Here is a 22,980-nt window from a genome sequence, read left to right as displayed (position 1 = left end):
TAAAAGGCATTGCTTTAGTAGCTCTGATTGAGATTGGCAGGCAAGTATGATGCCAGCAGGTGACAAGTCCCTCTTGCCTGTGTGCGGTTGAACAATAAAAATGCTTTTATCATTTCCACTGTACCTCTGCCTAAGCTCGAGACTCATGCTGGGATCAAACGCTCCATCTTCCCAGGCATATGTCTATTCTTTTTTTTTCTTTTTTTTTAATCTATTTTCATATAGGGATACATCCAGTTTCCTCCGTTTCTGTGAATCTTTGACATTTAGTTGTTTTTTTCTAGTGATTCTTTATATTAGGAGCTGAGTTTGTGTCAAACTGGGTGTGTGACAGTGGGGTTTTGCAATAATAAAAAAAATATATATATATATATAGCATTACTGTATGTACCTCCTAAAGAATGCAGATCCTCACCTCAACTCTTGAGATTTCTACAATGCTGATGTTTCTTAATCTAACAAATTCTGCAACATACAGAGTTTAAAAGCTCTGAAGGAACAGACCAAGTACTGTGCTTTGTTCAGCTCTCCTGTTAGTCTTGCTCTCTCTTGCTCTCTTGCAGCCTGGAGGATTTTTATTATTTTTTTTTTTTTTAGTATGGCTTCAAACATTTCTATGACTTTATATTCAAACACTTTGCAGAATTAGTTGACTTTGAGTCTTCCTCCTATAGCAAAACTTTCCACATCCGATAGCTGTACAGTTAGCGTGAACTGGTAGAATGTTGTGTTCAATGGTCATAAAAGATTTGAAGTACTCTGAGTCATTTGCCCAGAGCTAGAAATTTGAATATGAGTACAGGGTCACAGTTTTGTAGCATGAGTGTACGAAAACGGTCAAGCCAGCTAAATGATGAATTACAAAATTACTGATAATTACCTCTTTCAAGGCCATTTTTTTGTTTGTTTCTTATTCTGTTCCCTCATTCTTAATTTTCTTCCACACCAGAGTCATAACTTTTCTTTGTGTGTGCGTTTCAGGTGTTTATCTTGGCCATGATGACGGTGGAGTTGTTTGGCATCATGGGCCTGATTGGCATCAAGCTCAGTGCCATTCCCGTGGTCATCCTGATCGCATCGGTGGGCATCGGCGTGGAGTTTACGGTTCACATTGCCCTGGTAGGTCTTCAGTCCGCAGCGGCTATCGGTGAAACGCTCGTTTTGCTTGAAACCTGTAAAATAAAAAAGATGGAAGAAATACTGAAAGGCCGGGCCTTTAATTTGTTCTCCACAAAGCCCACATCAGTTCAAAGCAGAGACTCCTGTAGTTTTATTTGTTAAATGGAAAGTAATGAAGGTGAAATGTTTGTGATTAAGGATTTATTTTGGCTTCCTCCCTTATGCTGGCAGACTTTTATTGTAGCACAGTGTGATGTTAAGCGCAGTAATCCAGCAGTTTTGTAGCCTGCCAAGCTTCGCCCGCCACAAACACATTTTGGATGATTGGAAAGATTTCCAACTTCTTCCTCATCCCTACCTTTCCCCCCTTTTTTTTTGGCCACAGGGCTTCCTGACAGCGATTGGCAACAGAAACAAGCGCTCAGCGGTGGCACTGGAACACATGTTCGCCCCAGTGGTTGATGGCGCAATCTCCACGTTGCTGGGTGTTCTCATGCTGGCGGGATCAGAGTTTGACTTCATCATGAGGTGAGATGGATGCGGGTGTTTTTGTTTCTCCTAACTGGCTTGCAAAGGGAAGCTTTCTTGGGTTGGGAGCTAAGGGCTTGATGCAGGTGGAAGTGTTTTCCTCTATCTTTCTTCTCACACACACACACACACACACACACACACACACACACACATGCATGCATGCAGACAGTGTCTACTACACAGCTGGTTCTGTCACTCCAGGAGGACACACACACACACACACACGCGCACACACACACACACATGCGCGCGCATGCACACACACAGATCCCCAACTTCAGAATGCAACAAATGGGGAAAACATCAGTGTTGTGTAGCAGCTGCTTGTAAACATGGAAGCTTTCTGCTGCCCACTGGGTGGTGTCTCTCTCTGACTCCCTCGCTCTGTGTGTGTCTCTCTCTCTCTCTGACACACACACACACACACACACTTGGGGAATCTGTAAAAATTCCTATCATCCATTTGGCATTCTTTCCCTTCCATGTCGGATGCCGTAATAAAAACTGGAGCTAAATTTGAACTGGTCAGCCAGTCAGATGTTATGCAGCCCACCAACAGAGACTGTTCCTTCCGTCTCTGTTCTCAGTGCCTGTGCGTGTCTTGCGAGTGAAGTGTAAATCTTGTGCATGTGCGTCGTAATGCGTCCTTCTTTTTTCTTTCTTTCTTTCTTTTTTTTCCTTTCTTTCTTGCACTTCATGGGCTAAGTGGGAAAAAAAGCCGAATAGCTCCATGTTTTTCAGCAGAACGTGGTCTCGGCCCAAACCCGAAACCACAACCTTGAGCTCACAGACTGCAACAGGCCTCTGTGACATAAAAACAGCCAGTTTTTCTGAAGAAACTCACACAGAAGCAGAAGGAGAGGCAGGGAGTGGGAGTCTTGGGAGGGTTAGCTGACTTGCACGGATGTGTGGTTCTTATGGGTGGTTCAAATATAGTAAAGGGAACCTCCACAGAGATGGAGAACTGAAGTTATAAGCAAATCCGAGAAAACTAAAAGAAAAGGGGGAAAAAATCACTAGAAAGTGGTTGGCGTGCAACATATGGCCAGAGGACGGGAAGAGGTGAGGCAGAGGGGCCGAGGCTCCGTTGGAGGTCTTGTTTAGCTGCAGTTGTATTTGGGCAAATGGGGTGAGGCAAAGCAGGCTAGCTGGGGAGCAGCATAAACATGCTGGTGTAAACATCTTCTGGCCTTGTAATGTGCTGAATACACAAACAAGCATGAATAGAGACTCTTCTCACCAGTTTCTCTCTCTCTCTCTCTCTCTGTCTGTCTCTCTCTCTCTCTTTTATTTTATTTATTTTTTACAAACAGAAACACATATACCTTCATGTATGTACATGAATCCCTTTCCAGGCCTGACCACAACTGGAAAAGATTAGTTTGTGTAAGCCACTAAATTCCTGACAGTGACTGATGGGGGGGAGTGGGGGGTCTAGTTGTCTCTTTTTGTCTGTAAGTAAAGTAAAAAGTGTCACATAAAGGAGCCCGCTGTGGTATTTTGAATTCCATAATAGCTAGCTTCAGACTTCAATGGTCTAATATGATTTTGGTTTTATTTGAGGTTTTTAATCTTTCCTGAGAAGAAGAAGAAAAAAACGAGGACTTTACTTGTTGAATAGCAGTAATAATCATTTCAAGCGATTATGAAGAAGCGTCTTTCCATAACAACTCCACTGCTTTCCTTCTTTTTTTGTTGTTTTTTTTTTTTTTTTTCTCCCCACCTCGTGCCAACTTCATTATTTTTTCCCCCTCATTTCTTTCACCTCCTAAAGTCTGGCTTAGCAGACTTAAAGCATCTTACCGTCTCTCTCCCTTCGCGTTTTCTGTTAGTGTTTAAGTGGAGTCCTCTCTAATTTGCTCGGGGGAGCTCTTTCTTGTGGCGTGCCTCCACCCCTGGCCTCCCTGGAGCTCCGTCGAGATGCACGCACACATGCACAAAACAAGCACACATGCAGTGGGAGCTGCAAAAAAAAAAGAAGAAAAACAGAGCGAGAGGAGAAAGTTGTGCAGAAGCAGCACAAGAGGCATCAAAGCATGTTTAAGCTGAGTGGGGAGTCAGATTAGCCTCTCTCCCAACTCCTTTGATACACAAGCATTGGGTTTTCCCAGCCTTCCTTCCCTGAGCTACTTTTCTTCCTCATGTACAGCAGCTGTGCGTGTGTATGTGTGTGTGTGTGTGTGTGTGTGTGTGTGTATGTCATGCACACAGTGATCACGTGGTTTTAAGCCATGTGGTCTTGCTCATTTTTGTATAAGAGTCAAGGAAAAACTCAACTGATTAGATTAATAAAATTATTGATTTCAAATGAAATTACTTAGAGTTATCAAAAGTCTGGCTAAATAATGACGTGCGACAGCACGCAACGTTTGTCCAAGTAAAATAAGGTTTTACAGTTTTTTTTGTTTTTTTTTAAATAAAGATAAAATAATGACATACATACATACACACATGATAGCCCGGCTAGCATTACAAAAACAGCTGTTGTTTGTGTTTTTCCTTGTGAATCCTTACCTTTGCTCTGAGATTTCTGAAAGCCTGCCAACAGTGTTTGTTCCACGAGTGACAGAAGTTGAAAGCTTAGAAGGAAACAAAGGTAGAAAAAAAGCAACTGTGCTGTTATCCGAGGAATGACTCTCGCTCTCTCTCTCAGAAATGTCTTAATATATAGAAGTTTACATTAAAATAGCGTCCTAGATTTTTGTGTTTCGTCTTACTTCGCTTTAACACCTCACTGATACTACAGTTAGCTATTTGTTGCATTTTTTTTTTTATTCCTTTGTAAGCACAATCCCGTAGCTGAGGTGTGTTCACTAATTTCTTGCTCCACAAGGATTTATAAGGACTACATGAGCTGAAAATTGTTAATTATATTTCTCTTTTTGATCTAATCAAAGCTCTACATCTGTTCATCTCGCAGGTATTTCTTTGCCGTCCTCGCCATTCTGACTGTTTTGGGGATGCTGAATGGCTTAGTTCTCCTCCCAGTCCTCCTCTCCATGCTGGGCCCTCCAGCTGAAGTCACCCCGGTTGACAGCGCCAGCTGCCTGCCGACACCTTCTCCCGAGCCGCCGCTGCCTCCTCCGATGGCCCACCACGGATACTTCACAGCCCACAACCATCCGCGCTCGCCGCGGCAGCAAGCGTTTTCCGAGTCGTCGGACTCGGAATACTACTCCGAGGTGACGACGACCTCTGGGATCGGGGAGGAGGACTATAAGTACTGTGACAGGAGCGCGTACCAAGCGTCGCACCAAGCGACCGCTCCTTCCACAACGTCTCACATACTGGTGGAAGCCAGCAAGAACCCAAGCTTCCCCAAACTAACGGTAAGCACCACGAGCGCACGAATCTTCAAAGATGTATGTGTAACTCCTCTTTAAGCTTGTATTTGTACTCGTGTGTAACATACAAATGTTGCATTTGTTTTAGGTGCTGAAGCCCTTTAGGGAAAACGCAGTCGGCGGGAGGGTTGAACCGTTATGTGAATCCAACCACAGTCTGCAACCACCTGTCGGCTCCCAGGTGACATGCTGGGACGGAAACAAGTATGAGCAGCAGAGCGATCTCCAGAGACTCCAGGATCAGTCGCCTCAACGCTTACCCAGCGACAAAGCTCATTTCCCTGGGAGGACTTGTCACAGTGGCCCCAGGCTGCAGAACAGCAGAGGGCCTCAGCCAAACAGGACTAAAGGGCCGAGCTGCGGTCACAGCAACTCTTCCCTGCCAATGCAACAAGGCCCCGCTGGGGGCCCTGTCACCATGGTGACTGCTACGGCCTCCGTTACGGTGGCCGTGCACCCGACGTTACCGGGGACCGCCTATCAAGGCTACATGCATGAAGGTTTTGACGTGGACAGCGAGTCGGACTGTTTTGAAGCTGCTAGAAGGACTTGTGGCAACAAAACAAAATACTCTTCGTGCAACAGAGACTCTCTAGAGCTCCTAGACTTGGAGGCGACGCAGGTCCAGGCGGAATATCAACTCGGCAAGTCACAAGGTGAGCCAGGTTCCTCTGCTGACCTTTTTAGCAAATCTATGAGACGTTTTGAAATGAGAGCTTTATTTGCTGACTGTTTGCTGTTTCCTCCTGTGTGCTGCAGGTGGGCTGAGGATCCAGGCATCTAAAGACTGCTAGAGACTCTCTCACTTTGAGTCTCTGGATCCCAGAAGCACCTCGACCTCCTCACTGTGTCTCAAACTCTTAACTGTACATAGACTTCACATGAAAAAAACAACAAAAAGAAACAAAAAACAGAGAAGATTCACATCAAGAACATGAAAAAATGAAATTACTTGTTTTAAGAGTTATATAAATCTATGAGTATATATATTTTAATACTAAAAAAAGAGGGAAGCTATTTAAAAGAGTACTGTATAACTTGGGTATACTCTTATGTAAGATGTAAAAGATTATTTTCATGTGGGGATGTGGATTCGTTTTCCGTCCCACTTTGTATAGAATAAGAAATGTTCTATGTGTTTTCACAAAAAGTGAGATTTTATTAAGGTATTAGAGTATTGAACGTACATGGTCAGTGTTTATTTCTATTTGTGTTATTTTGTTGTTGTTTTTTTTCTTGCTGCTACATTTCCGATTTCTTTTCAGGCAATTTGTCTTAATAAGTGCAGTCCCCCAACCTATCCCACACCCCTTCCCTCCTCTTTTTTTATTTTATTTTTTTATTTTTCACAGTATTATACTATGAAATACTTCGTCATAAACAATCTGTTGGGTCCAAGTTCTTTGTCACAGGTTGCCGGGAATTACACAGCAGATACTGTTTCCTAACAGCAGTAACCATTGTGCCTTCAGTGTGTCCCCCCTTTTTCTCATTATCCCAGCAATTAAAGGTCAGTATTATGTTCTCCGTTTAGGCTCTAAAACCTTTTGAATCATTTAGCCATCGTGCTGGAAAGCAACGCTCCTAACTCCAACTTTGTCTCAACATCCTCTGCAGTTTTAATCTACTTGAAGGAGCTCCGATAACTTATGTTAATTTTTTCAGCAGTTTGTGTAAGCTTGTTTATGTTTTTTTTTTGGTTTTTTTTTTGTGAGGGTGGAAGGTGAGGGTTTAGTCACTTTGTCGAAAAAGTGTTGTTCGCCTCGTCGAAAAGGGAATTTTAAAAATGCAAAGGGAGTTATTTTTATTTGATTCTTCCCCCCTTTTTGAGTAGCAACAGTGTCATGTTGTTTTGACTCTGAACTGGTTTAGTCGACCTTGGTGCCTCAACTCGTTTTGACTCACTTTCTACTCGTTTTGCTTCCCCCCTCGGACTGAGAACAAGGCTTCAGTCGTTCAGTATTGGTCTCGTCACTGCCAGTTTAAACTGCAGGGATAAACATGCGGATCTATTGTCTTTGTCATGTTTCAAGCGGCAGCTTCTTCCGTTTTCTTACTCTTTGTAAATATGAAAGTTGAGTCGTCTAGCTACTGCAGTTGGGGAATTATGAAGCAAAAGCACCGCTTTCCAGTTCGAGCAGACCGCGTCAGACTCTGATGAGGGATGGGGGTCGAGAGCAAGGGGCTCTCGCGGTGGTTTGTAGTTTATTTCAAGAAAGATGTTAATGTCATGCCATATAAATTATTTATATTAAAATTTTTATTTTTGTAGTTTGTACAGATGTTAGTATCTAGACCGAAGTTCTATTTTTAAAGAGTAAATATATATATTATATATAAATATATCTATTTGTTCCTGAGGTTTTGTTTTATTGTTTTGTTTTGTTTGCCTTTTTGGGGACTGGGGGGAGGGGATGACAACACATTGTGTGAATGTGTGCGTGTTTGCGTGTGTGTGTGTGCGTGTGTGCGAATCAAAGGGGGCAATTGGAGGACCATGAAGGAGAAGTTGTGTAGGAAAAAGTGACATCGTGTTTTTAAGTTTCCTCTTGGCCCTTTCTTCTTCATTGTCATTTTTTTAAGATGTTCATGTCCATGTCTGAAACACTGTGATTTCTGAAAACTATGCTCAAGAGAACCCATATGTGACCGTTATGTTCCCTCACCTGCTATAGAAATTAAACTAACAAAATAAATTGAATGAAAAACTGCCTTCTTGTCGGTTGCCCTTTGTGATGTCGTGGGTCAGCGCTGTTATCACAAGCAGTTCGATTTATCAGTGTTTGCTGGTTAGTCTCTTATCGAGGCATTTTGTTTTAATGGCTCTACAGGGATTCAGCTTTCAAGCTGATTGTGAGAAACCAACACAAAAATTGTGTAAGGAAATAAATGCAACATGATGCATGAATGCACAAATGCTAAATATTTGTAGCATTTCACATACTAGAAATCTAAAAATTGTGCTATGCATTTCTCTTCTGCCTGCATTACTCTTATGTTGCCTAAATGAAATCCAATGTTCAATTTGCCTTCAGAGATTACACGGGTGTAATCTAATCTCACCATAAGTGCACATTATTAAACGCAGCAATCGGTGATTTCATTCAGTAGAGTTTCCTGATTTGACTGATACTATTCCACAATTAAAAGTTACTCAATTGAATTTCATAGTATGGAAATTATACAGTTTTTTGTTATGAGTATTAACTTTACTCAGGATGAAGACAGATTTTCAAACGATAACGTCCAAATAACAGGCAGCATCCATCACACAAGAGTGAGTGACTCCTGAGAGAAAATACCATTTTAAATATAAAAGACTATTATAACTATAAACTATTTTTAAATTTATTTGATTTAAAATTGCATGTCAAAAACTACTGGAACACTTCTCCACAAGAAAAATCTTTTTTGGCATTGTAGCAATTGAGCCCTTCTTATAATAACTGTTTTTGGTAAAAAAGAAAAATGGAAAAAAAAGAATGAAAGAAAGAAAACAAATGGGCAAAATAGTCATGACATGTTTTCTGCATCATTTAATGTACTGGGGGTAGCTCAATCAGTCAAGTGAAAAAAAAAATACAGGAATCAAAAAATTGACCCCTGTTTAAGGACAAAAGCAGCTAATTGTGTTGTAATGAATCAGTGAAAATGGGTCATTCCAGACACTGTTAGGAAGAACCACATAATTTGATTAAAAAGTTGAAAAGAAAGTATTTGATGCATAAAACAATCACAGAAAATGTTCTGCATTACAATATGCCAAAGAATACACTGTCTGCCCTGAAGACAGAGTGTGTGTGTGTGTGTGTGTGATTGATCCATTAAATGGTGCAACATTTAATGGATCAATCACAGGGATTTGTTCTTTTTGGGTCTGGAGGATTCACATTTCATCAAACAATCCCCCCAAGATTCTGAGTTCAATCCACATTACAATGACATGTGGTGACTGAGGCATTTTTTTTTTGCATCTCCATGCGAATTGTCGCCTCATGCCGAAGAGGAGTTGCATTTGAAAATGTTGTTTAAAAAGAGTCAGTGATCCCAAGCACACAAGTGAGTGAGCAGAATTGTGGTTCCAGACCAACAAGAGAATGTTATGTGGTGAAAAGTATAAATCAAGGACTGCTGTCTAATAGAGAACATAAAGCATGACATCAAACATTGTTTCTGAGGCAACGCCAAGTAATGCAAAGTAATTGTGAAATGCAATCATATCATTTTGGGCTAGAATAAATGTTCACAGTTGCCAAAGGTTGGTTGATTCTATCTATGTACCACATGTGAAACAGCTACAGGAAACGGTGTTTATGCAACTAAACATTAGCTAAGCGATTCACAGGTATAAGCTAAATCTTAAAGCGTCTTTTTGCTTGCACAGCTCAATACTCCACCTTCTTCACTTTCTGTGGAGAACAAGTACAACAAATTATAATTTGATTGAGCAATTAACAGTTAATGTGAGATAAACAAAATTTGAAACTTGTTTCTTCCTCTCTTGCTTTGGAATAGAATGCGCAGTAATCCCACTCCATATGCATGAGATGAAATTGTGTATTTTGCATGGAAACAAAAGCTATTTGGCAAAATGTTACAGCTTTTCATGACACAGTGCTGTTGCTACGGACAACATTTTATGTTTTTGTTTGTTCTATATCCATCTTACATAGTGTGTTTCTGTACAGTGCAAAGTAACATGAAACATCTCCACTAAGCATTAAATCTCTGCCACAGAAAGGATCTGGGATCACTTTTTGATCCCTGACACAGAGAGTCTTCTTACTGTTACTGTTTTTTTTTTGTTTGTTTTTTTTTGTTTTTCAAACATGCAATGCAACCTCAAGCATTATAACCTTCAATATAATCTATTGAAGCTTAAGGCTAAGACTCATTTATGTGCCCCAGTCTCTAAAATCATATCTTAACTTGTGAAACACCAACCAGATTTATGTTTTATGCCCAAAAGTCTAGTCATCTTTCTGTTTTGGGATCTGATGGGCATAATTAAGCATTTCCTCCCCTCTGTGCCTTCTTATGCACAAGATACACTCACGCATACACACAAGCCCACCTGTGTAGATGAAAGGTAGACCCTGTAAATTCCTGTGCTTTCCACATAACGGCTCCTCGTTTGTCAGCTCAGGCAAAGCAGCCTATGTCTGAATCTGATACCTCAGTCCTTTGAAGTCGCTTTCATGTCCATTTACATCTCAACCAAAACAGTTTGCACACACTATTGCAATTTAAGCTAACAATACGGCACAGTGAAAGTGAAACGTTGACTTGCACATAGCTCACGCAGAAATGTTAAGAATATGCGATGCATTAATGAAAAATGCTTTCGATGGGGAAAGTTATGGTGAAGTCCATTAATGTCATGACTGAGTGGAAAAAAAAAAAAAACAGAGTTATTGTTCGTGGGTGAGACGAAGCCTTTATGGCTTAATTTTGTTTAGACACATTTAGCAATAGCTATAAAATACTTAAATGTTGCTGAAAGTATATCTACAGGCCAAGTTAAAATATAATCGATTGCTCACCTTTTATTATGATGCATCTACAAACCTTAATGAGTTCCTTTCTGCGAAGGACCACACAATGTGGCGCATAAATGTGAAGTTACAGCGTTATATGCTTTGCAAAACTTCAAAGTTCAACCAATTGTTGAACTTTGTCTTCACAAGTCACCACATGAAAACAATAAATAGACCTCATCTATGTTCTTTTGTTCCTTGGTATAAATGCAGCTGATCTGTGAAGGCCTTTGAGGTTTGTTAGAGAGCATTAGTGAACAAACAGCATCATGAAAACCAAGGAACACGGCAGAAAAAACTATTACAGCTCATTACCCCGTATTAGCACTGCGAAACATGGCTATGACTGTATTATGCGGTGTGGCTGCGTTTCTCCTGAAGGAACCCGGGAAGTTTGTTGGAGTGGGTGAGAAGATGGCCGGAGCTAAATACAGGACAATCCTTAAATGACCGTGTCGAAGGCTTCACCTCACCCACTGAAGTTTAGATGATTTTTTTTTTTAGGATTTAGGATTGCCAATTCAATATCAATCAAATATTGAAGAGTAAACTTCAAATACTTCAAATACTCTGCATATCCAATCTGACTGAAAACAAAATCATTCTTAAAATGTGTAAAGCTAGTTAAGACATACTTCAAAAGTTTTGTAGTATAAGCAAAAAGTGGCTCCATAAGGTGCTTTGTGTTGGACCATCACATAAAATACGAACAACATATTCAGAAAATAGGTGAAAAAGTTCATATTTCCTGAATACTTTTTGCAAAGACAAAGTGTGTGATTAGGCCCGCAGATGTATAGGATAATCCTTTTTGACATGTTGGTATTATCAACAATTTGGTTATTCTGTCATGCAGCAACCTTGCTGTTTTCTATTAGTCAGATGTTTTACATATTCTCACCCCAAGTTAAACATTTAACAAGATAAAACAAAGACAATGACCACAGGGGCCTTGAGCAAATAAGTGGGAGCAGCTGTAATCCAACGTTAGGCAGAATTGGAAAAGCATTTTCCTTTCAAAAAAAAAAAAAAAAAAAAAAAACCACAGCTGACTTTTGTTAGCATTGTCAACAAAGGGGTGATGTGTCTTAATATTAAACACACATCTCCAAATAGTCAATTTGTTCCTTGTATTAGAAAAACAAAACACAGGAAAATGGAGGCACCCAGACAGAGTGGTTCAAATGGGACGAAACTGAAGATGTTTAAAAGAAAGCACATAATGTTTGTTTATATTACACCATTCATATTTTTTTTAAATCACATAGTAATTCACCTCAAAATGTAAAAAATACAATAAGGGAAAACAAAAATATATAGATAAAAAATAATTTCAAATGAAGAAAACTTTGTTTTTTTTTTTTTTTTTTTATAGAATCAAAATTGTCAACACAGTGTAAAGACGAGTATTCCTCATTTGAAATGTTGCTGCTTAACAAGAGTAACATCCACAGCTTTTTAAAACGAGTCAGAGCAACAGACAAGCAACAGTGTCTGGTATCCCCCAAAAGTTAATACCAAGATTTTTAAATTAATTCCCAAATTGACAAGTAATCAGCAGAGAGCAGGTCATGAGCCAGGTATGTTCTTATATTATTTCCAGTCAGGAGCGTTGGTATATAGTATTTCACACCATCTGGAGACAATCAAGAGCCTTTCTATTTAGAGAGATTCACATCTGTTACAGTAATCTAAATGAGAACAAATAAAAGCACGGATGATAATCTCTTGTTTTGGCGCCAAGATTCTCACTCTAGAAAAAGAAAAATCTAAAGTTAAAGAAACCACATGGAGACATGTAGGCTGATCAAACAAAAGCGTTCAGTTTCTTAGAATGATTTCTGAAGTCATGCTGTCAGTAGCAACGATTAAACACAATGTCTTCAGATTTTAAGTGATTACAACTGGACGTTAATTGTGTGTTACTGCGCTGAGAGACGTTGAATTTCTTTATTATTTCTGAAAAGCAAGTGCGTAAAGCAGGACCAGCGTTGGCCCTAAAGCAGAGCTCTGAGTGACTCCACATCGTATCCAAAGTGATCCGGTTGAGGAGAACGCTGAAGGTTCACGGAAACATCAGGGAAGTTGAAACATTTGCACAGCGCTGTACATCAGCAAAGCAGTTGTGTTACTGCAACAAAATTGCTTTAGATGAGAAGATAAGCAGCCTGACTTCCTCCAAACTGTGTGGTATGTATGTCTCCCTGGATGTCTGCTTTCTCCTTCGCTGCACAGCTAATTCCTCCATTCTTTTGTGCTGCACCCAGTGCGAAGGTAGAAACACATACACCACCCCCTGCCTCACAAACACACATGCCAGTGCATGTTTTAGCCACACACAAACACTTTTCTTTGCTAATCAGCTCTATTGAATTCCTGCAACAATGGGCGCTCATCCTCTGGCCACCCAAGCTGTGCACATATGCACACACACGCACGCACGCACACGCACACACAAACCAGCATGACCAGATCATGAGATCAGACTTTTGTTCCTTCGGCATGTTTTCTCTTCCTCCAGCGGTCTCACCTTCACACTCAGGTCAGGAGCTGGCACAGCGAGATCATGTTATCTGGGCTATCAGCTCCTATCTGGGCCCACACACTGCTCTCACACCCACAGAGGAGGAGAAGGAGCCTGTTTAACTTCTCTCACATTTACTGGCTCTGTGTCACAGAGAAGGAGGTTTCATGTCGAACAAAACAAAAGAAAAAAAAAAAAAGAAGAAGATTTCCAATGTAGACATAGTAAAGTACCTTCTGCTATCAATATTACTGCTTTTTTAACGTTTCTTGCTCAATCTTTGATTGTTTCTATCAATTGAAAAAAGATGTGTGACAATTTGTAACAGATAAGTGTGGGAGCAAAGTGAAATGCAGCAATGCTGGATCTCAGTTTTTCAACCTCGGCTAAGAGAAATTAAAACTAGTAACAAAAGTTAGGAGAGGTGTTATTTTCATACTAATGTGAGAAAAGGCATATAAAAGATCTATCAAACAAAGGTATCAGTCAGTGTAATGCACTCCCATTACCAGAATTCAAGAAGAAATCTACTAGACTGGTTTTATTTGACCGTTATGGTCTAATAAGACCAAATTTGATCTTTCAGGCTGCAGTTTCACATGTTGTATTTGGTACACACTACAACACCAATAGAACACAGTAAAGGATGGTGGTGGCAGCATCTGTTTTTTTGGTTTATTACCGTTACTTTTCCACAGGTTAAAAGTAATCAAATGTGAGTGTCTTTGGTAATACAGTCCCCTCAACATTTGTCCACACCCCTTCTGAAGACGCAAGAAAAATCAAAACAAATGAATTCAAATAACACCAACATACATTTTTTTGTCATGCTACGGCGTTTTTCTACGTCGTTTCTCGACCATTTGATTTGAATACTTAAACTCAAGCAGTTGGAAGGGCCTGTGAGATTTAGCTGTTAGCGCAGCTAATGATGTTTCGGTCTCTGCAGACCATGCATGAAAGGGGTTTTGAGATGTCACAACGCTTCCCAACATTTTCCCTCGGAGATGTAAAAATCGTTCTTAACAATCCGCTGTCATGTTCATTTACTTACATAAGCACTTTCCATCCCGAGCCCTGTTCTCAAACAGAGCATGCTCTGTGAAGCCTTGACTTCTTTTGCTGCTCCGTGTATTTATATGTGTTCCATGTGATGTGATTGCTGGCTGCGCCGGGTTTGTTGCTCCAGCTTGCTCCTTCTAATCATCTCTCACTGAAACAGAGGAAGAACGAGATCAATATTTACCCCAAGCTCTCTTCGACATAACAAATGTGTTTGTAATCTATGCCCAGCATGCGTGCGTGCGTGCGTGCGTGTATGCGTGTGTGCATGCGCGCGCACGTGTTTGTGTGTGAGGACGTGTTTGGTATACCTTGGCCGTGACCAGGCCTGTCGAGGGGTGGCAGGAGGAGAAAGAGGAGGAGAAGGAGGAGGAGGAGGGATGTGAAGTTCCAGGCAATCATGCAGACAGGCGGTAGGGCCCGTATAGTGTAAACATGTTTTAAATAAACAGGAACAGCGTAATGCCCTTTTAATTGATTCATTCTGTGCTTTGCTGTTTACAGAAGGGCCTAAATATGAGCCTCACAAGGCAGAGGCCTTGTGTTTATAAGTGGTTTGTTTGGCTCAAACAATAACAGTTCGAACACCAGATGTAGCTGTGGATCAGTCGTGATGTGTTGCGCCGGAGCACTACACGATTTGAAGTTCCCGTTTCGTCTTCCTCCCCGTCTCCCTGTCTTTGTCCGTGTGGGCTCCGGCGTGAGGGGTTCAGAGTTAGGCTGGAATAAAGACGCAACAGCAGCTCAGCAGTCTTCAGCCAGCGCACGTTGGCGTGTGTGTGTGTGTGTGTGTGTGTGTGTGTGAGCGCGGGTGCGTGTATGCATGCGTGCCTGTGTGTGAGTGAAGTTTAAATTGCAGCCACAGTGTAATGATATGGTGGTATGGCATTGAGGGGTGCTCCAGAGGGAGGGCGGGGGTTGGTAATTAAACATATGCAGACACAGACACTTACAGAGGGCAGGAGACACACACAGAGGGGGAGAAAGAAAGCAAAACTAAACACATCCAAGTGGGGTAGTAAAAGCTAATGAAAGCTCAGTGCTAGGTTGGCACAGACGGCCATTTCATGTGGTGAAGAGGAGAGGAGGAGGCAGCAGAGGAGGAGGAGGACTGGGACAGGCTGGGGAGCAATAAGGCGAAGGCTCCTTCAGAAAGTTGGGCAAACCAGAGGATAAACTTTAATTGACACCATGGCTTTTTTTTTCAATATCGTTTCTCTCCGCTGCTGCCAAATTATTGTTTAGGATAAGGCGAGCAATAACATTAACACGTTTGAGTGCAATAACAGTAAAAGCTAATAGTACAGTGAGAGTAGCTTGTACTTACTGAAGCAACTAGTTTTTATCTAATTAATCAGGATGAAAGCAAAGTTGAAATTGTACCGGGGAGCCGCAGTGCCTTGCAGACGTCATCACGCAGGTTGAGCCGTTGGACTTTTCATCACGTTACAGCCACAAGCGTTAATGAGTTTTATTACAGCTGTATGTGACACATCAACGCAAAGTGATGCATAATAGTGAAGGGGAAGAAAACTGATCCAGTGTTTTAAGGTTTATTTTGCAGGTAAAAGTCTGAAAAGTGTGGCGTGTAGATTAATGCAGACTTTCGGGGTTGTAGAGGCCTAGAGACTCAAACGTTTTGAGCAATCTTCTATGCTGAATAGCATAAGCCCACTGAGTCTGCTTCAAGAGTGTCTGTAAACAGAATTTTTAGAGCCCAGCTACAGTTTCTTTTTTGGATTTAGGTCTGGACTTAGATTGGGACATTCTAATAAATGAGTTGTACGCTATTATTCCTCCAGATTCATTCTAGTAGGCTAAACTTTTGTCAAGTATTTTGTCTTTCTGCACTGCATGACAAGGTGTAAGTTATGAGGCTCAACCTTCAAGCCAAAGCAGGTGAATAATTCATCACTTATGCGCAGCCATTCAATTACATTGTTTAAATGAAGTTTTTGGGGGCTACAGTCAGTGTTTTTTTGTTTTTTTTTGTTTGTCACTGCAGACAAAAAAACATCTGCTTGATGTGTGATGACACAATGTGGATTCTCTGTTCAGCTGGTTTGAATTGAATATTAATTACATTGTGTGAAAATGAAATGCAATGTCAATGAAGTGTCATTATTAACCTTTTTAAGAATTGATGGAGAAAATAGACTGTTTTTTTTTTTGTTTGTTTGTTTGTTTTTTTTTACCCCATCGGTCAAAATCACACCTGAACAAAAATGTCTACTACAACCCCGGGTGCCAATGCAGAAAAAAACAGAAACCTAACAGCATAATCCTGCCACCACCATGTTTGTTGTTGCCTACTTCTCAGATTAATGCTTCCCCAGTCCAGTTTTATAGCTTAGATGGTAGATTTGGAAGGTTTACAGTGGCACCATGATCTTTGTGGATGTGGATGACCTGAAAAGCAATCATCGAGGTATTCAAAATAATACAAATAAAAAGCACGATTTTTTTTCTTTTCATCTCATAACCATGCATGCCTTCGTATTGGGCAAATTAAAACAGATTGGAGTTAGTGGATGTCATGTGACAAAATGTGAAAAGGCTCAAATATTTCTGCAAGACATTGTAACTTATTATTTCCTCAGCAGTGACATATTTTGTCAATATGTTTTTATTTTAAATCCATGCACAGAGAATAGAACGGAATAGTATAAGTGATCCCACAGCTTCAAACATCAAATGTGTCTAGAACAAATTGTTTTGTCTTTAAATGTTGACTTGTTATAGGGCTTTGGCCATTACTTTTGCCAAAACAACAAAATGCCCTTTAACATGTTAATATTTTAGTTTTGGGCTTTGGTGAAACAGGAAAATGACTGGTTAGGCAGGCATTTTTGCAGTGTGCCCTAATGCTGTGGTTTTGGGAGAGGGCTATAAAACTGAACTGGTGGTGTAAGTTTTTCTTTGAAAACTCTGGGTTCCACATGTTGAGGATCTCTCTACAATGCAAGTAAACATCTGATTTCTCTGTTGAGTTCCTGTAAAAGAAAACGCTGGGAGGTGGGGAAAGAAACACTGGTGGGTTTTGAGGATTAATTTCAAAAGCACACTGACACATTGGCGTTTCTATTCAGGGTTTGTGGTTTCGATTGGTGTTCCCTTTTAAGAGGCCATGCCTGGGCCTGCTGGGTTTCTATCTTTACGGTTCACATAAAGGAACTGATTGAATTCAAGAATAGAGTTTATAGGCTAATTTCACAGTCATGGCTCAGCCCTTGTTTCTAATGCATTTAATTTTGTCACAGGACAGGTTCAGATTATGTTTAGGCTGAAAGTGTGCTTACTTAGTGTTTTCTGTGGCGTGACCCACTCAGCTCCCTCAGCTTAGAGTGAAAACTGACGAAGACGAAGCGGGAAATTGTGACTGACAGAGCGGCCCTGTGGACTAGTTACTGACCAAATGGAGAAACAGAGGAACCCTGAGCTGCACAGGACACATGTGTGTGAGGCTGCGGGAAGCAAAGCTTTGACATTAATTGTATTTCATTACTGCAGCTCACAAACCATAATCCCCACCCCCTCCTTCCCAAATCCTTACAGTGTACCTCAAAGAAAGAACAATTTTAATAATTGCCTCGACTATAACTTCAAGATCTATCCCTCCTATGGTTTAATTTCTCTATATTTAAAAAGGATCTGACTCTTTCATGTGGGTATCTAAGTAGCACTTTTGAGAAGCTTTTATGTAACTCTTTATTCACCCAATGCAACTAAACACCTCAGGGTGAAGAAAGAAATCTTCTATGCTGAGTTTTTAACACTTGTTGATTTTTTTTGAAAGTCAGACAGAGATACGTTTTAAAAATGTCATTTTATTTCTTAATATTTTAGCAGCTCTGTTACGCATATTTCCCAGTCGTTTCATGAGGGCATAGAAAAACCCGTGTAACATCACTGGTATCAAATAGTCATCAGGTCTGAAGCCATTTGTGTTTCTGCTAGAGATACTTAGTTCTTTAAGAGGACATGGCTCATTGCTCTGGGCAACGTAGTCTTGGGGTGGCACAAGTACACGGGAAAACAAAAACATTGTGTGAGCTGTAGTAACCCAAACGAGTTTCCCATCAACAATTAGCATGTGCAGTCCATCTGGCATTTACACCCCATGCTGGGCAAAGTTAAGCACTCTCAGAAGATATGACTAAGCTGACAGATGATGATGCTTAGGTTGGTATCTGATTTTCAGCTTCGACTTGGTGCTCAGTTAAAGGTCTATTTCACTGGTTTTCAAAGAATCAATAACTGCATTTGATAATTTGCACTTCAAAAAAATAAACTACTCAGACTGATTAAACTTCAACTAGACTGACTTACATTTAACAGTGAATTATTTAAAACAGAGTTTGAGTTCCATCAAAGTTTTGATTAATTAGGGTGAAATAAAGTATTGTCTATATCTCCATATGTTTATGCATCTATGGATCCAGCTACTGTAAATAATTGGACTGAGTGTCAAAGAGATTATTATAATCCGTTTCTTATCAATGAGGTAAATTGTCTCCATTGGGGGATAGTGTTTGATGGATGAAGAGGTAAATATGGGGAAAAGAAGGCCAATTCAAAGACTGGTTACCACTCCTGCTAACTACCACGGCTTATTTTGCCTCTGCTCCTCCTTGGTCAAATTTTATTGACATTCTTGTATGTATTATGGACATGCCTACTTTTTACGCTAGATGTTCAAATGTGCTGAAGAAATAACAAAGATCTACTATAGGCAAGATTTCTACTTCATAAAGTGCAATCAATAAGACAATGCAGGTGTCTTTACACAGATCTAAATCTGGTGAAGCAAGAAAAAACATGTTTTCCTATTTTTACGTTTGAATGTCATTCTGCTATCCATCTAATCTCGACTCTCTGTGGTAAAGTTATGCCTTCTCGTCCTTTAAATGCTTGCCTTAAGTTTTCCTCATAATTCAAAGACATATCAGTCTTGTCTAAGAGCTTCAAATCAGCCCAGAGGGACCAGGAACCATGGATTTACAATTCATAAAACCACTGTGTGATAAAAGTAGGTATCTGTAAATTGTGTGTAATGCCCAGTAACTACTGTAAACAATTATTCTTTTATTGCAGTTCTGGAATCAAGCTGCATCAATTTGCAGCAATAAAACAAGGTTTCTCTTTCTGTATATATTGCATAATTTACCTTTTACACTTGGTTTAAAACCAGTTACAAGGACCTTTGGACTATTACTGGAGTGTACCCCTGACTATGGTGCTCTAACAAGATACAAAGGGATAATAAATATTAAATGAGTTATTCAAAAGCTTTCAATTGATTCAGAGAAACAAAGTCTTATCTATACGGTAGCTTCTTTTAGATGCAAAACAGGTCCCCAAAATGTAAACCTTAGTCAATAAAACATATGAAGATGTCTTCTAGAGTGGATGTTATATTACAAACTTTGAATCTAGTTAGTTTCATGTTTTAGACGGGAAAACTGAATAATCATTGAAGCTTGATATAATACATACAGTTCAGCAGAAAAACTCAGAGTCAAACACAAGGTATAGGAAAGCAAATAATAAAACAGAAAAATATTACTCTAATGTTGCTATTGACTCATGCTGGGTGAATGCTCTCCCCTTGCATGTATAGGTGTGAGGTATCCTCTCACAGTCCATTATAATGCATGTCAGGTTTGATGGTAACTCAAAATTGTCCCACATCCTGCATGTTGCCATCGCAGTTTGCTGCTATAATGCCCTCTGGTGGCCATTTTTCATATTGGGTCACAAACGCCATGCTTTAGCGAGCCTGTGATGTCCCAAAAAGTCGTGAAATAGATTTTTTTCCTTTTTACCTTTATTTGATGAGTATGAGCTTCTTACACATTAATGTAACACATCAATACAACTTAATACTTTTTAGGTTCTTTTAATTTTGCATTGGTCTGCGTGTAATCATGTTTATTGTTTATTAAATATAAGAAATATGCCAGAAGTGACTGAAAATCAGGAATCTTGAAGTTTTGTTTATGATTACGTTTCATACTCTGTACTTGATACACACCTTTTATTAAAAATAAAAATAAGAGAAAAGATCAAACAGCCAGTTCTGATGAATGCCTTTCTGTACTTTTTCTATTTCTATTCCATGTTAGTTTTCCTCAGTGCTCATCTCCTTGTCTGTCAGCCTTCCTGGGTGGTTTTTAAGTGTGCTCAGCTCACGCATGTGTGTTTATTTGATCTGCACAGGGGGAACAGAGCCTTGGCCTCTGCCGATTTTCTTTACACTGAGAAAATATGCTTTTGCACACATGGAAAAATGGGAACAGTTAAACAGACTCGGGGCCAAAAGATACACCCCCACCCGCCCTCCCGAATCCCCCACATCCCTCTCCAACACCCCATTCCTCCGACCATCCACCTGAGGGACTGACACCTCTAAATGCTCTCTTCTTGTGACTACTCTCCTCTCCCAGCTCACCTCTCGTGTAGAGGCTTTGGAGACTTGGCCAACTTCCAGTGTGTATGCTGATCCTAACAGAGATAACTGTGCACAAACATGCACTGTGTTTGTGTAGGAGAAGGCCCATTATGAAGGACATGTGTGGAATTATTGATATCAAATATTCAGAGGAAAAAAATGAAATGAAACACAAAAAAATAAAAGTTCAGAAGTGTTTGGTTGAAATAATTGCAATGTTAAGTGGGTTACTAATGAAATACAAAACAAAAATAAATCAGCAGTGTTTGGATCATCAGAAATGGAGTGAGTCTAAAGTGAGCGAAAGACTGAACTTGCATTTCCATGAACAGAACATCTCTGGACCTAGAGCATCAGGAATGTGTTATCCAGAACATAGCACTTCATCAATATGTCAAAAAGTATTTAAGTGTGAACAGCATTCAGTGAAACATTGAACAGTTGCATCAAAAGGTTTTTTTTTATCTGCATTCAGCTCTGCTGGCTGGTTTGGTCTTGTGTCTTTTGTACTCTGTCTTTGTTGATTACTTATCTGTTATCTGTTAGCTTTGACCTAAAGATTATGAAACACAGTTCAGACTTTTTTAAGAGAATGAAAACAGCTTTTTAATTACAAAACTTCTATCTCTAGCAGAGATATGTTCTCAAAGTAGCTACACTGTGCACACTTCAGAGAGGTGACTGGACCTGCAAACTCGGAATAGAGGAGTTGCTCAGAGTGGAGGTGACATGTTTTGGGATTTTTTTTTTTTTGCCCCATGGTGCTGCCCTCTGGTGTTGCTGTCCAGGGCATAAAGCTGTGTCAACCCCCCAGCCCCCCACCCACTCCACAGCCGCCCCATCAAAAACCACTACAGAATAGAAAGCTAGCAAAGGGAATCAAAACAAACAAAAGAACACCAAGACACTTATGGAAAAATGGATGTCGGAAAGTTGAAAGAGTCACCCTCACTAATACTAATAATAATAATAAGATTATAATAAGATTAGTCTTTCACTAGCTAGTCAGTTAGTTCGAGGTTTGTACCAAGACTCCTGACGTGCCATTTTATCGAGATTTATGAGAATGTATCCAGCTTACTTTGTAAGGCCTGACGAATGTAATTTAAATATGCATAATTTATGAAATTGCTGAATTTCATTGTATCCATTCAAACGAACTAATATGTTCTCACTTGCACTTATTTACTTATTTTAAATGCAGTCTGATTTGACACACCACTGTGGAAGTGCTGAACGCAGGCTGTGAAAATGATGGACCGTCTGACTGAAGGGGAGCAGGGGGAGGTGCCTGGAGGAAAAGAGCTATGAGGGTGGGGGGAGGTGGGGTGGTGTGTAGGAGTTTTGGGGGGTGACAGGAATAGGAGGAGGGGAATGCCACCCACTAAGCCAGTTGTGGAGAAGTTCTGGGGGTTGGGCTGCCCACAGGAAACAGTTGTGGCTCCGTCCCAGGCCTCACACCAAGCAGCCCTGGGCCACCCAGTCGCCGGCAGACAGACCCACCAAATGGCCCGGACAGTCGACCAACAGGGATTTATTTATTTTTCATCCCTTGGTGGCGGCGGGAAAATTGCTTATAGCACAAGCTGTTTATTAGAACTTTGATTTGTCATGTGTCAGCGTTCGCTTGAGGGGGAATGTGTATACACAAGTCAGGCTTGTGTATAGTAGAATTAGAATGCTTGAAGTCTGAGGGTGTGGAGTAAAGGAGCTTTTGGTGGTGGTGGTGGTGGGGTGGGGGGTCCCACCCTGAAGGCAAAGGCTGAACTGCAGATTGGGTCATTCTCCAGCTGTCCCTGCTTGTTGATGTCACAAGGGACTGGTTTGCAGAAGGTGTGGGAAGACAGAGACAGCATGTGGACAAACACAGGATTCCTGTTTTCACATGGGTGAAATACTGTATAGGCCAAATGGATGAGCAATTAGAAGGATTTGGCCACAACTATAGGGTGTTGCAGAAAAACAGTCCTTACAGCTGAAATATCTGAGACAGCAGTTCATGTCTTGAAATGTTTATTTGGTTTCTAGACAAGCAGCTGAAATATTTTGACACAGATCTTTTTAAGAGGTCCTGAAAACCTGCTTTTATTCAAACTGGAAATAAATCTTAAATTTTCTATGATAGTTCAAGTAACAACTTTTTCAATTCCAATACTACTACAGATCAAGCAAGTTATCTAACTAATGTTTGAGCAATCTTATAAGGGGAGGAAAATATGATTAAAAACAAAGACTGATATGTTTCATTCTATACACACCTGATCTTTAGCTGCAGCTATTTCAATTAAACAAGCTTATTTCAGTATAAAATGGCCATCAGATCTGCCTACCTTGCCACTCATTATGTCAAAATTATGTATAGCTTCAACCTTCAAACATTGGTTTTAAGCTATATATATATATATAGCTTAA

General features: G+C 40.3%; 1 protein-coding gene and 1 long non-coding RNA gene across 4 annotated transcripts in view; one reads left to right on the top strand and one right to left on the bottom strand.

Annotated features, from left to right (window-relative positions):
- ptch2 (patched 2) overlaps nt 1–7,705 on the top strand; it is a 29,215-nt gene extending 21,510 nt beyond the window's left edge. Inside the window, exons 19-23 of the mRNA XM_007567001.2 lie at nt 982–1,119; nt 1,505–1,647; nt 4,571–4,979; nt 5,083–5,650; nt 5,754–7,705. Of these exons, the coding sequence (XP_007567063.1) occupies nt 982–1,119; nt 1,505–1,647; nt 4,571–4,979; nt 5,083–5,650; nt 5,754–5,788 (1,293 nt within the window). The 3' untranslated portion in view covers nt 5,789–7,705. The remainder of the gene's footprint in view (nt 1–981; nt 1,120–1,504; nt 1,648–4,570; nt 4,980–5,082; nt 5,651–5,753) is intronic.
- Nucleotides 1,086–14,559, bottom strand: LOC103148305 (uncharacterized). Of its 3 annotated transcripts, none has more exons than XR_001664089.1 (4): nt 14,429–14,559; nt 14,110–14,268; nt 3,454–4,229; nt 1,086–1,172 (listed from the first exon to the last, which is right to left on the bottom strand). It is a non-coding gene; the product is annotated as an uncharacterized LOC103148305 (long non-coding RNA). The 3 variants fall into 3 exon arrangements; XR_477342.2 differs by lacking the exon at nt 14,429–14,559 and having other exon boundaries at nt 3,454–3,613; nt 4,165–4,229; nt 14,110–14,374; XR_001664088.1 differs by lacking the exon at nt 14,429–14,559 and having other exon boundaries at nt 14,110–14,374.
- Nucleotides 14,560–22,980: the final 8,421 nt, after the last annotated feature.

Source organism: Poecilia formosa, unplaced genomic scaffold, assembly GCF_000485575.1.
Source record: "Poecilia formosa unplaced genomic scaffold, Poecilia_formosa-5.1.2 Scaffold202, whole genome shotgun sequence".
NCBI lineage: Eukaryota > Metazoa > Chordata > Actinopteri > Cyprinodontiformes > Poeciliidae > Poecilia > Poecilia formosa.
Note: the sequence above shows the minus strand (reverse complement) of the source record. Positions and strands in the feature narration are given on the sequence as shown.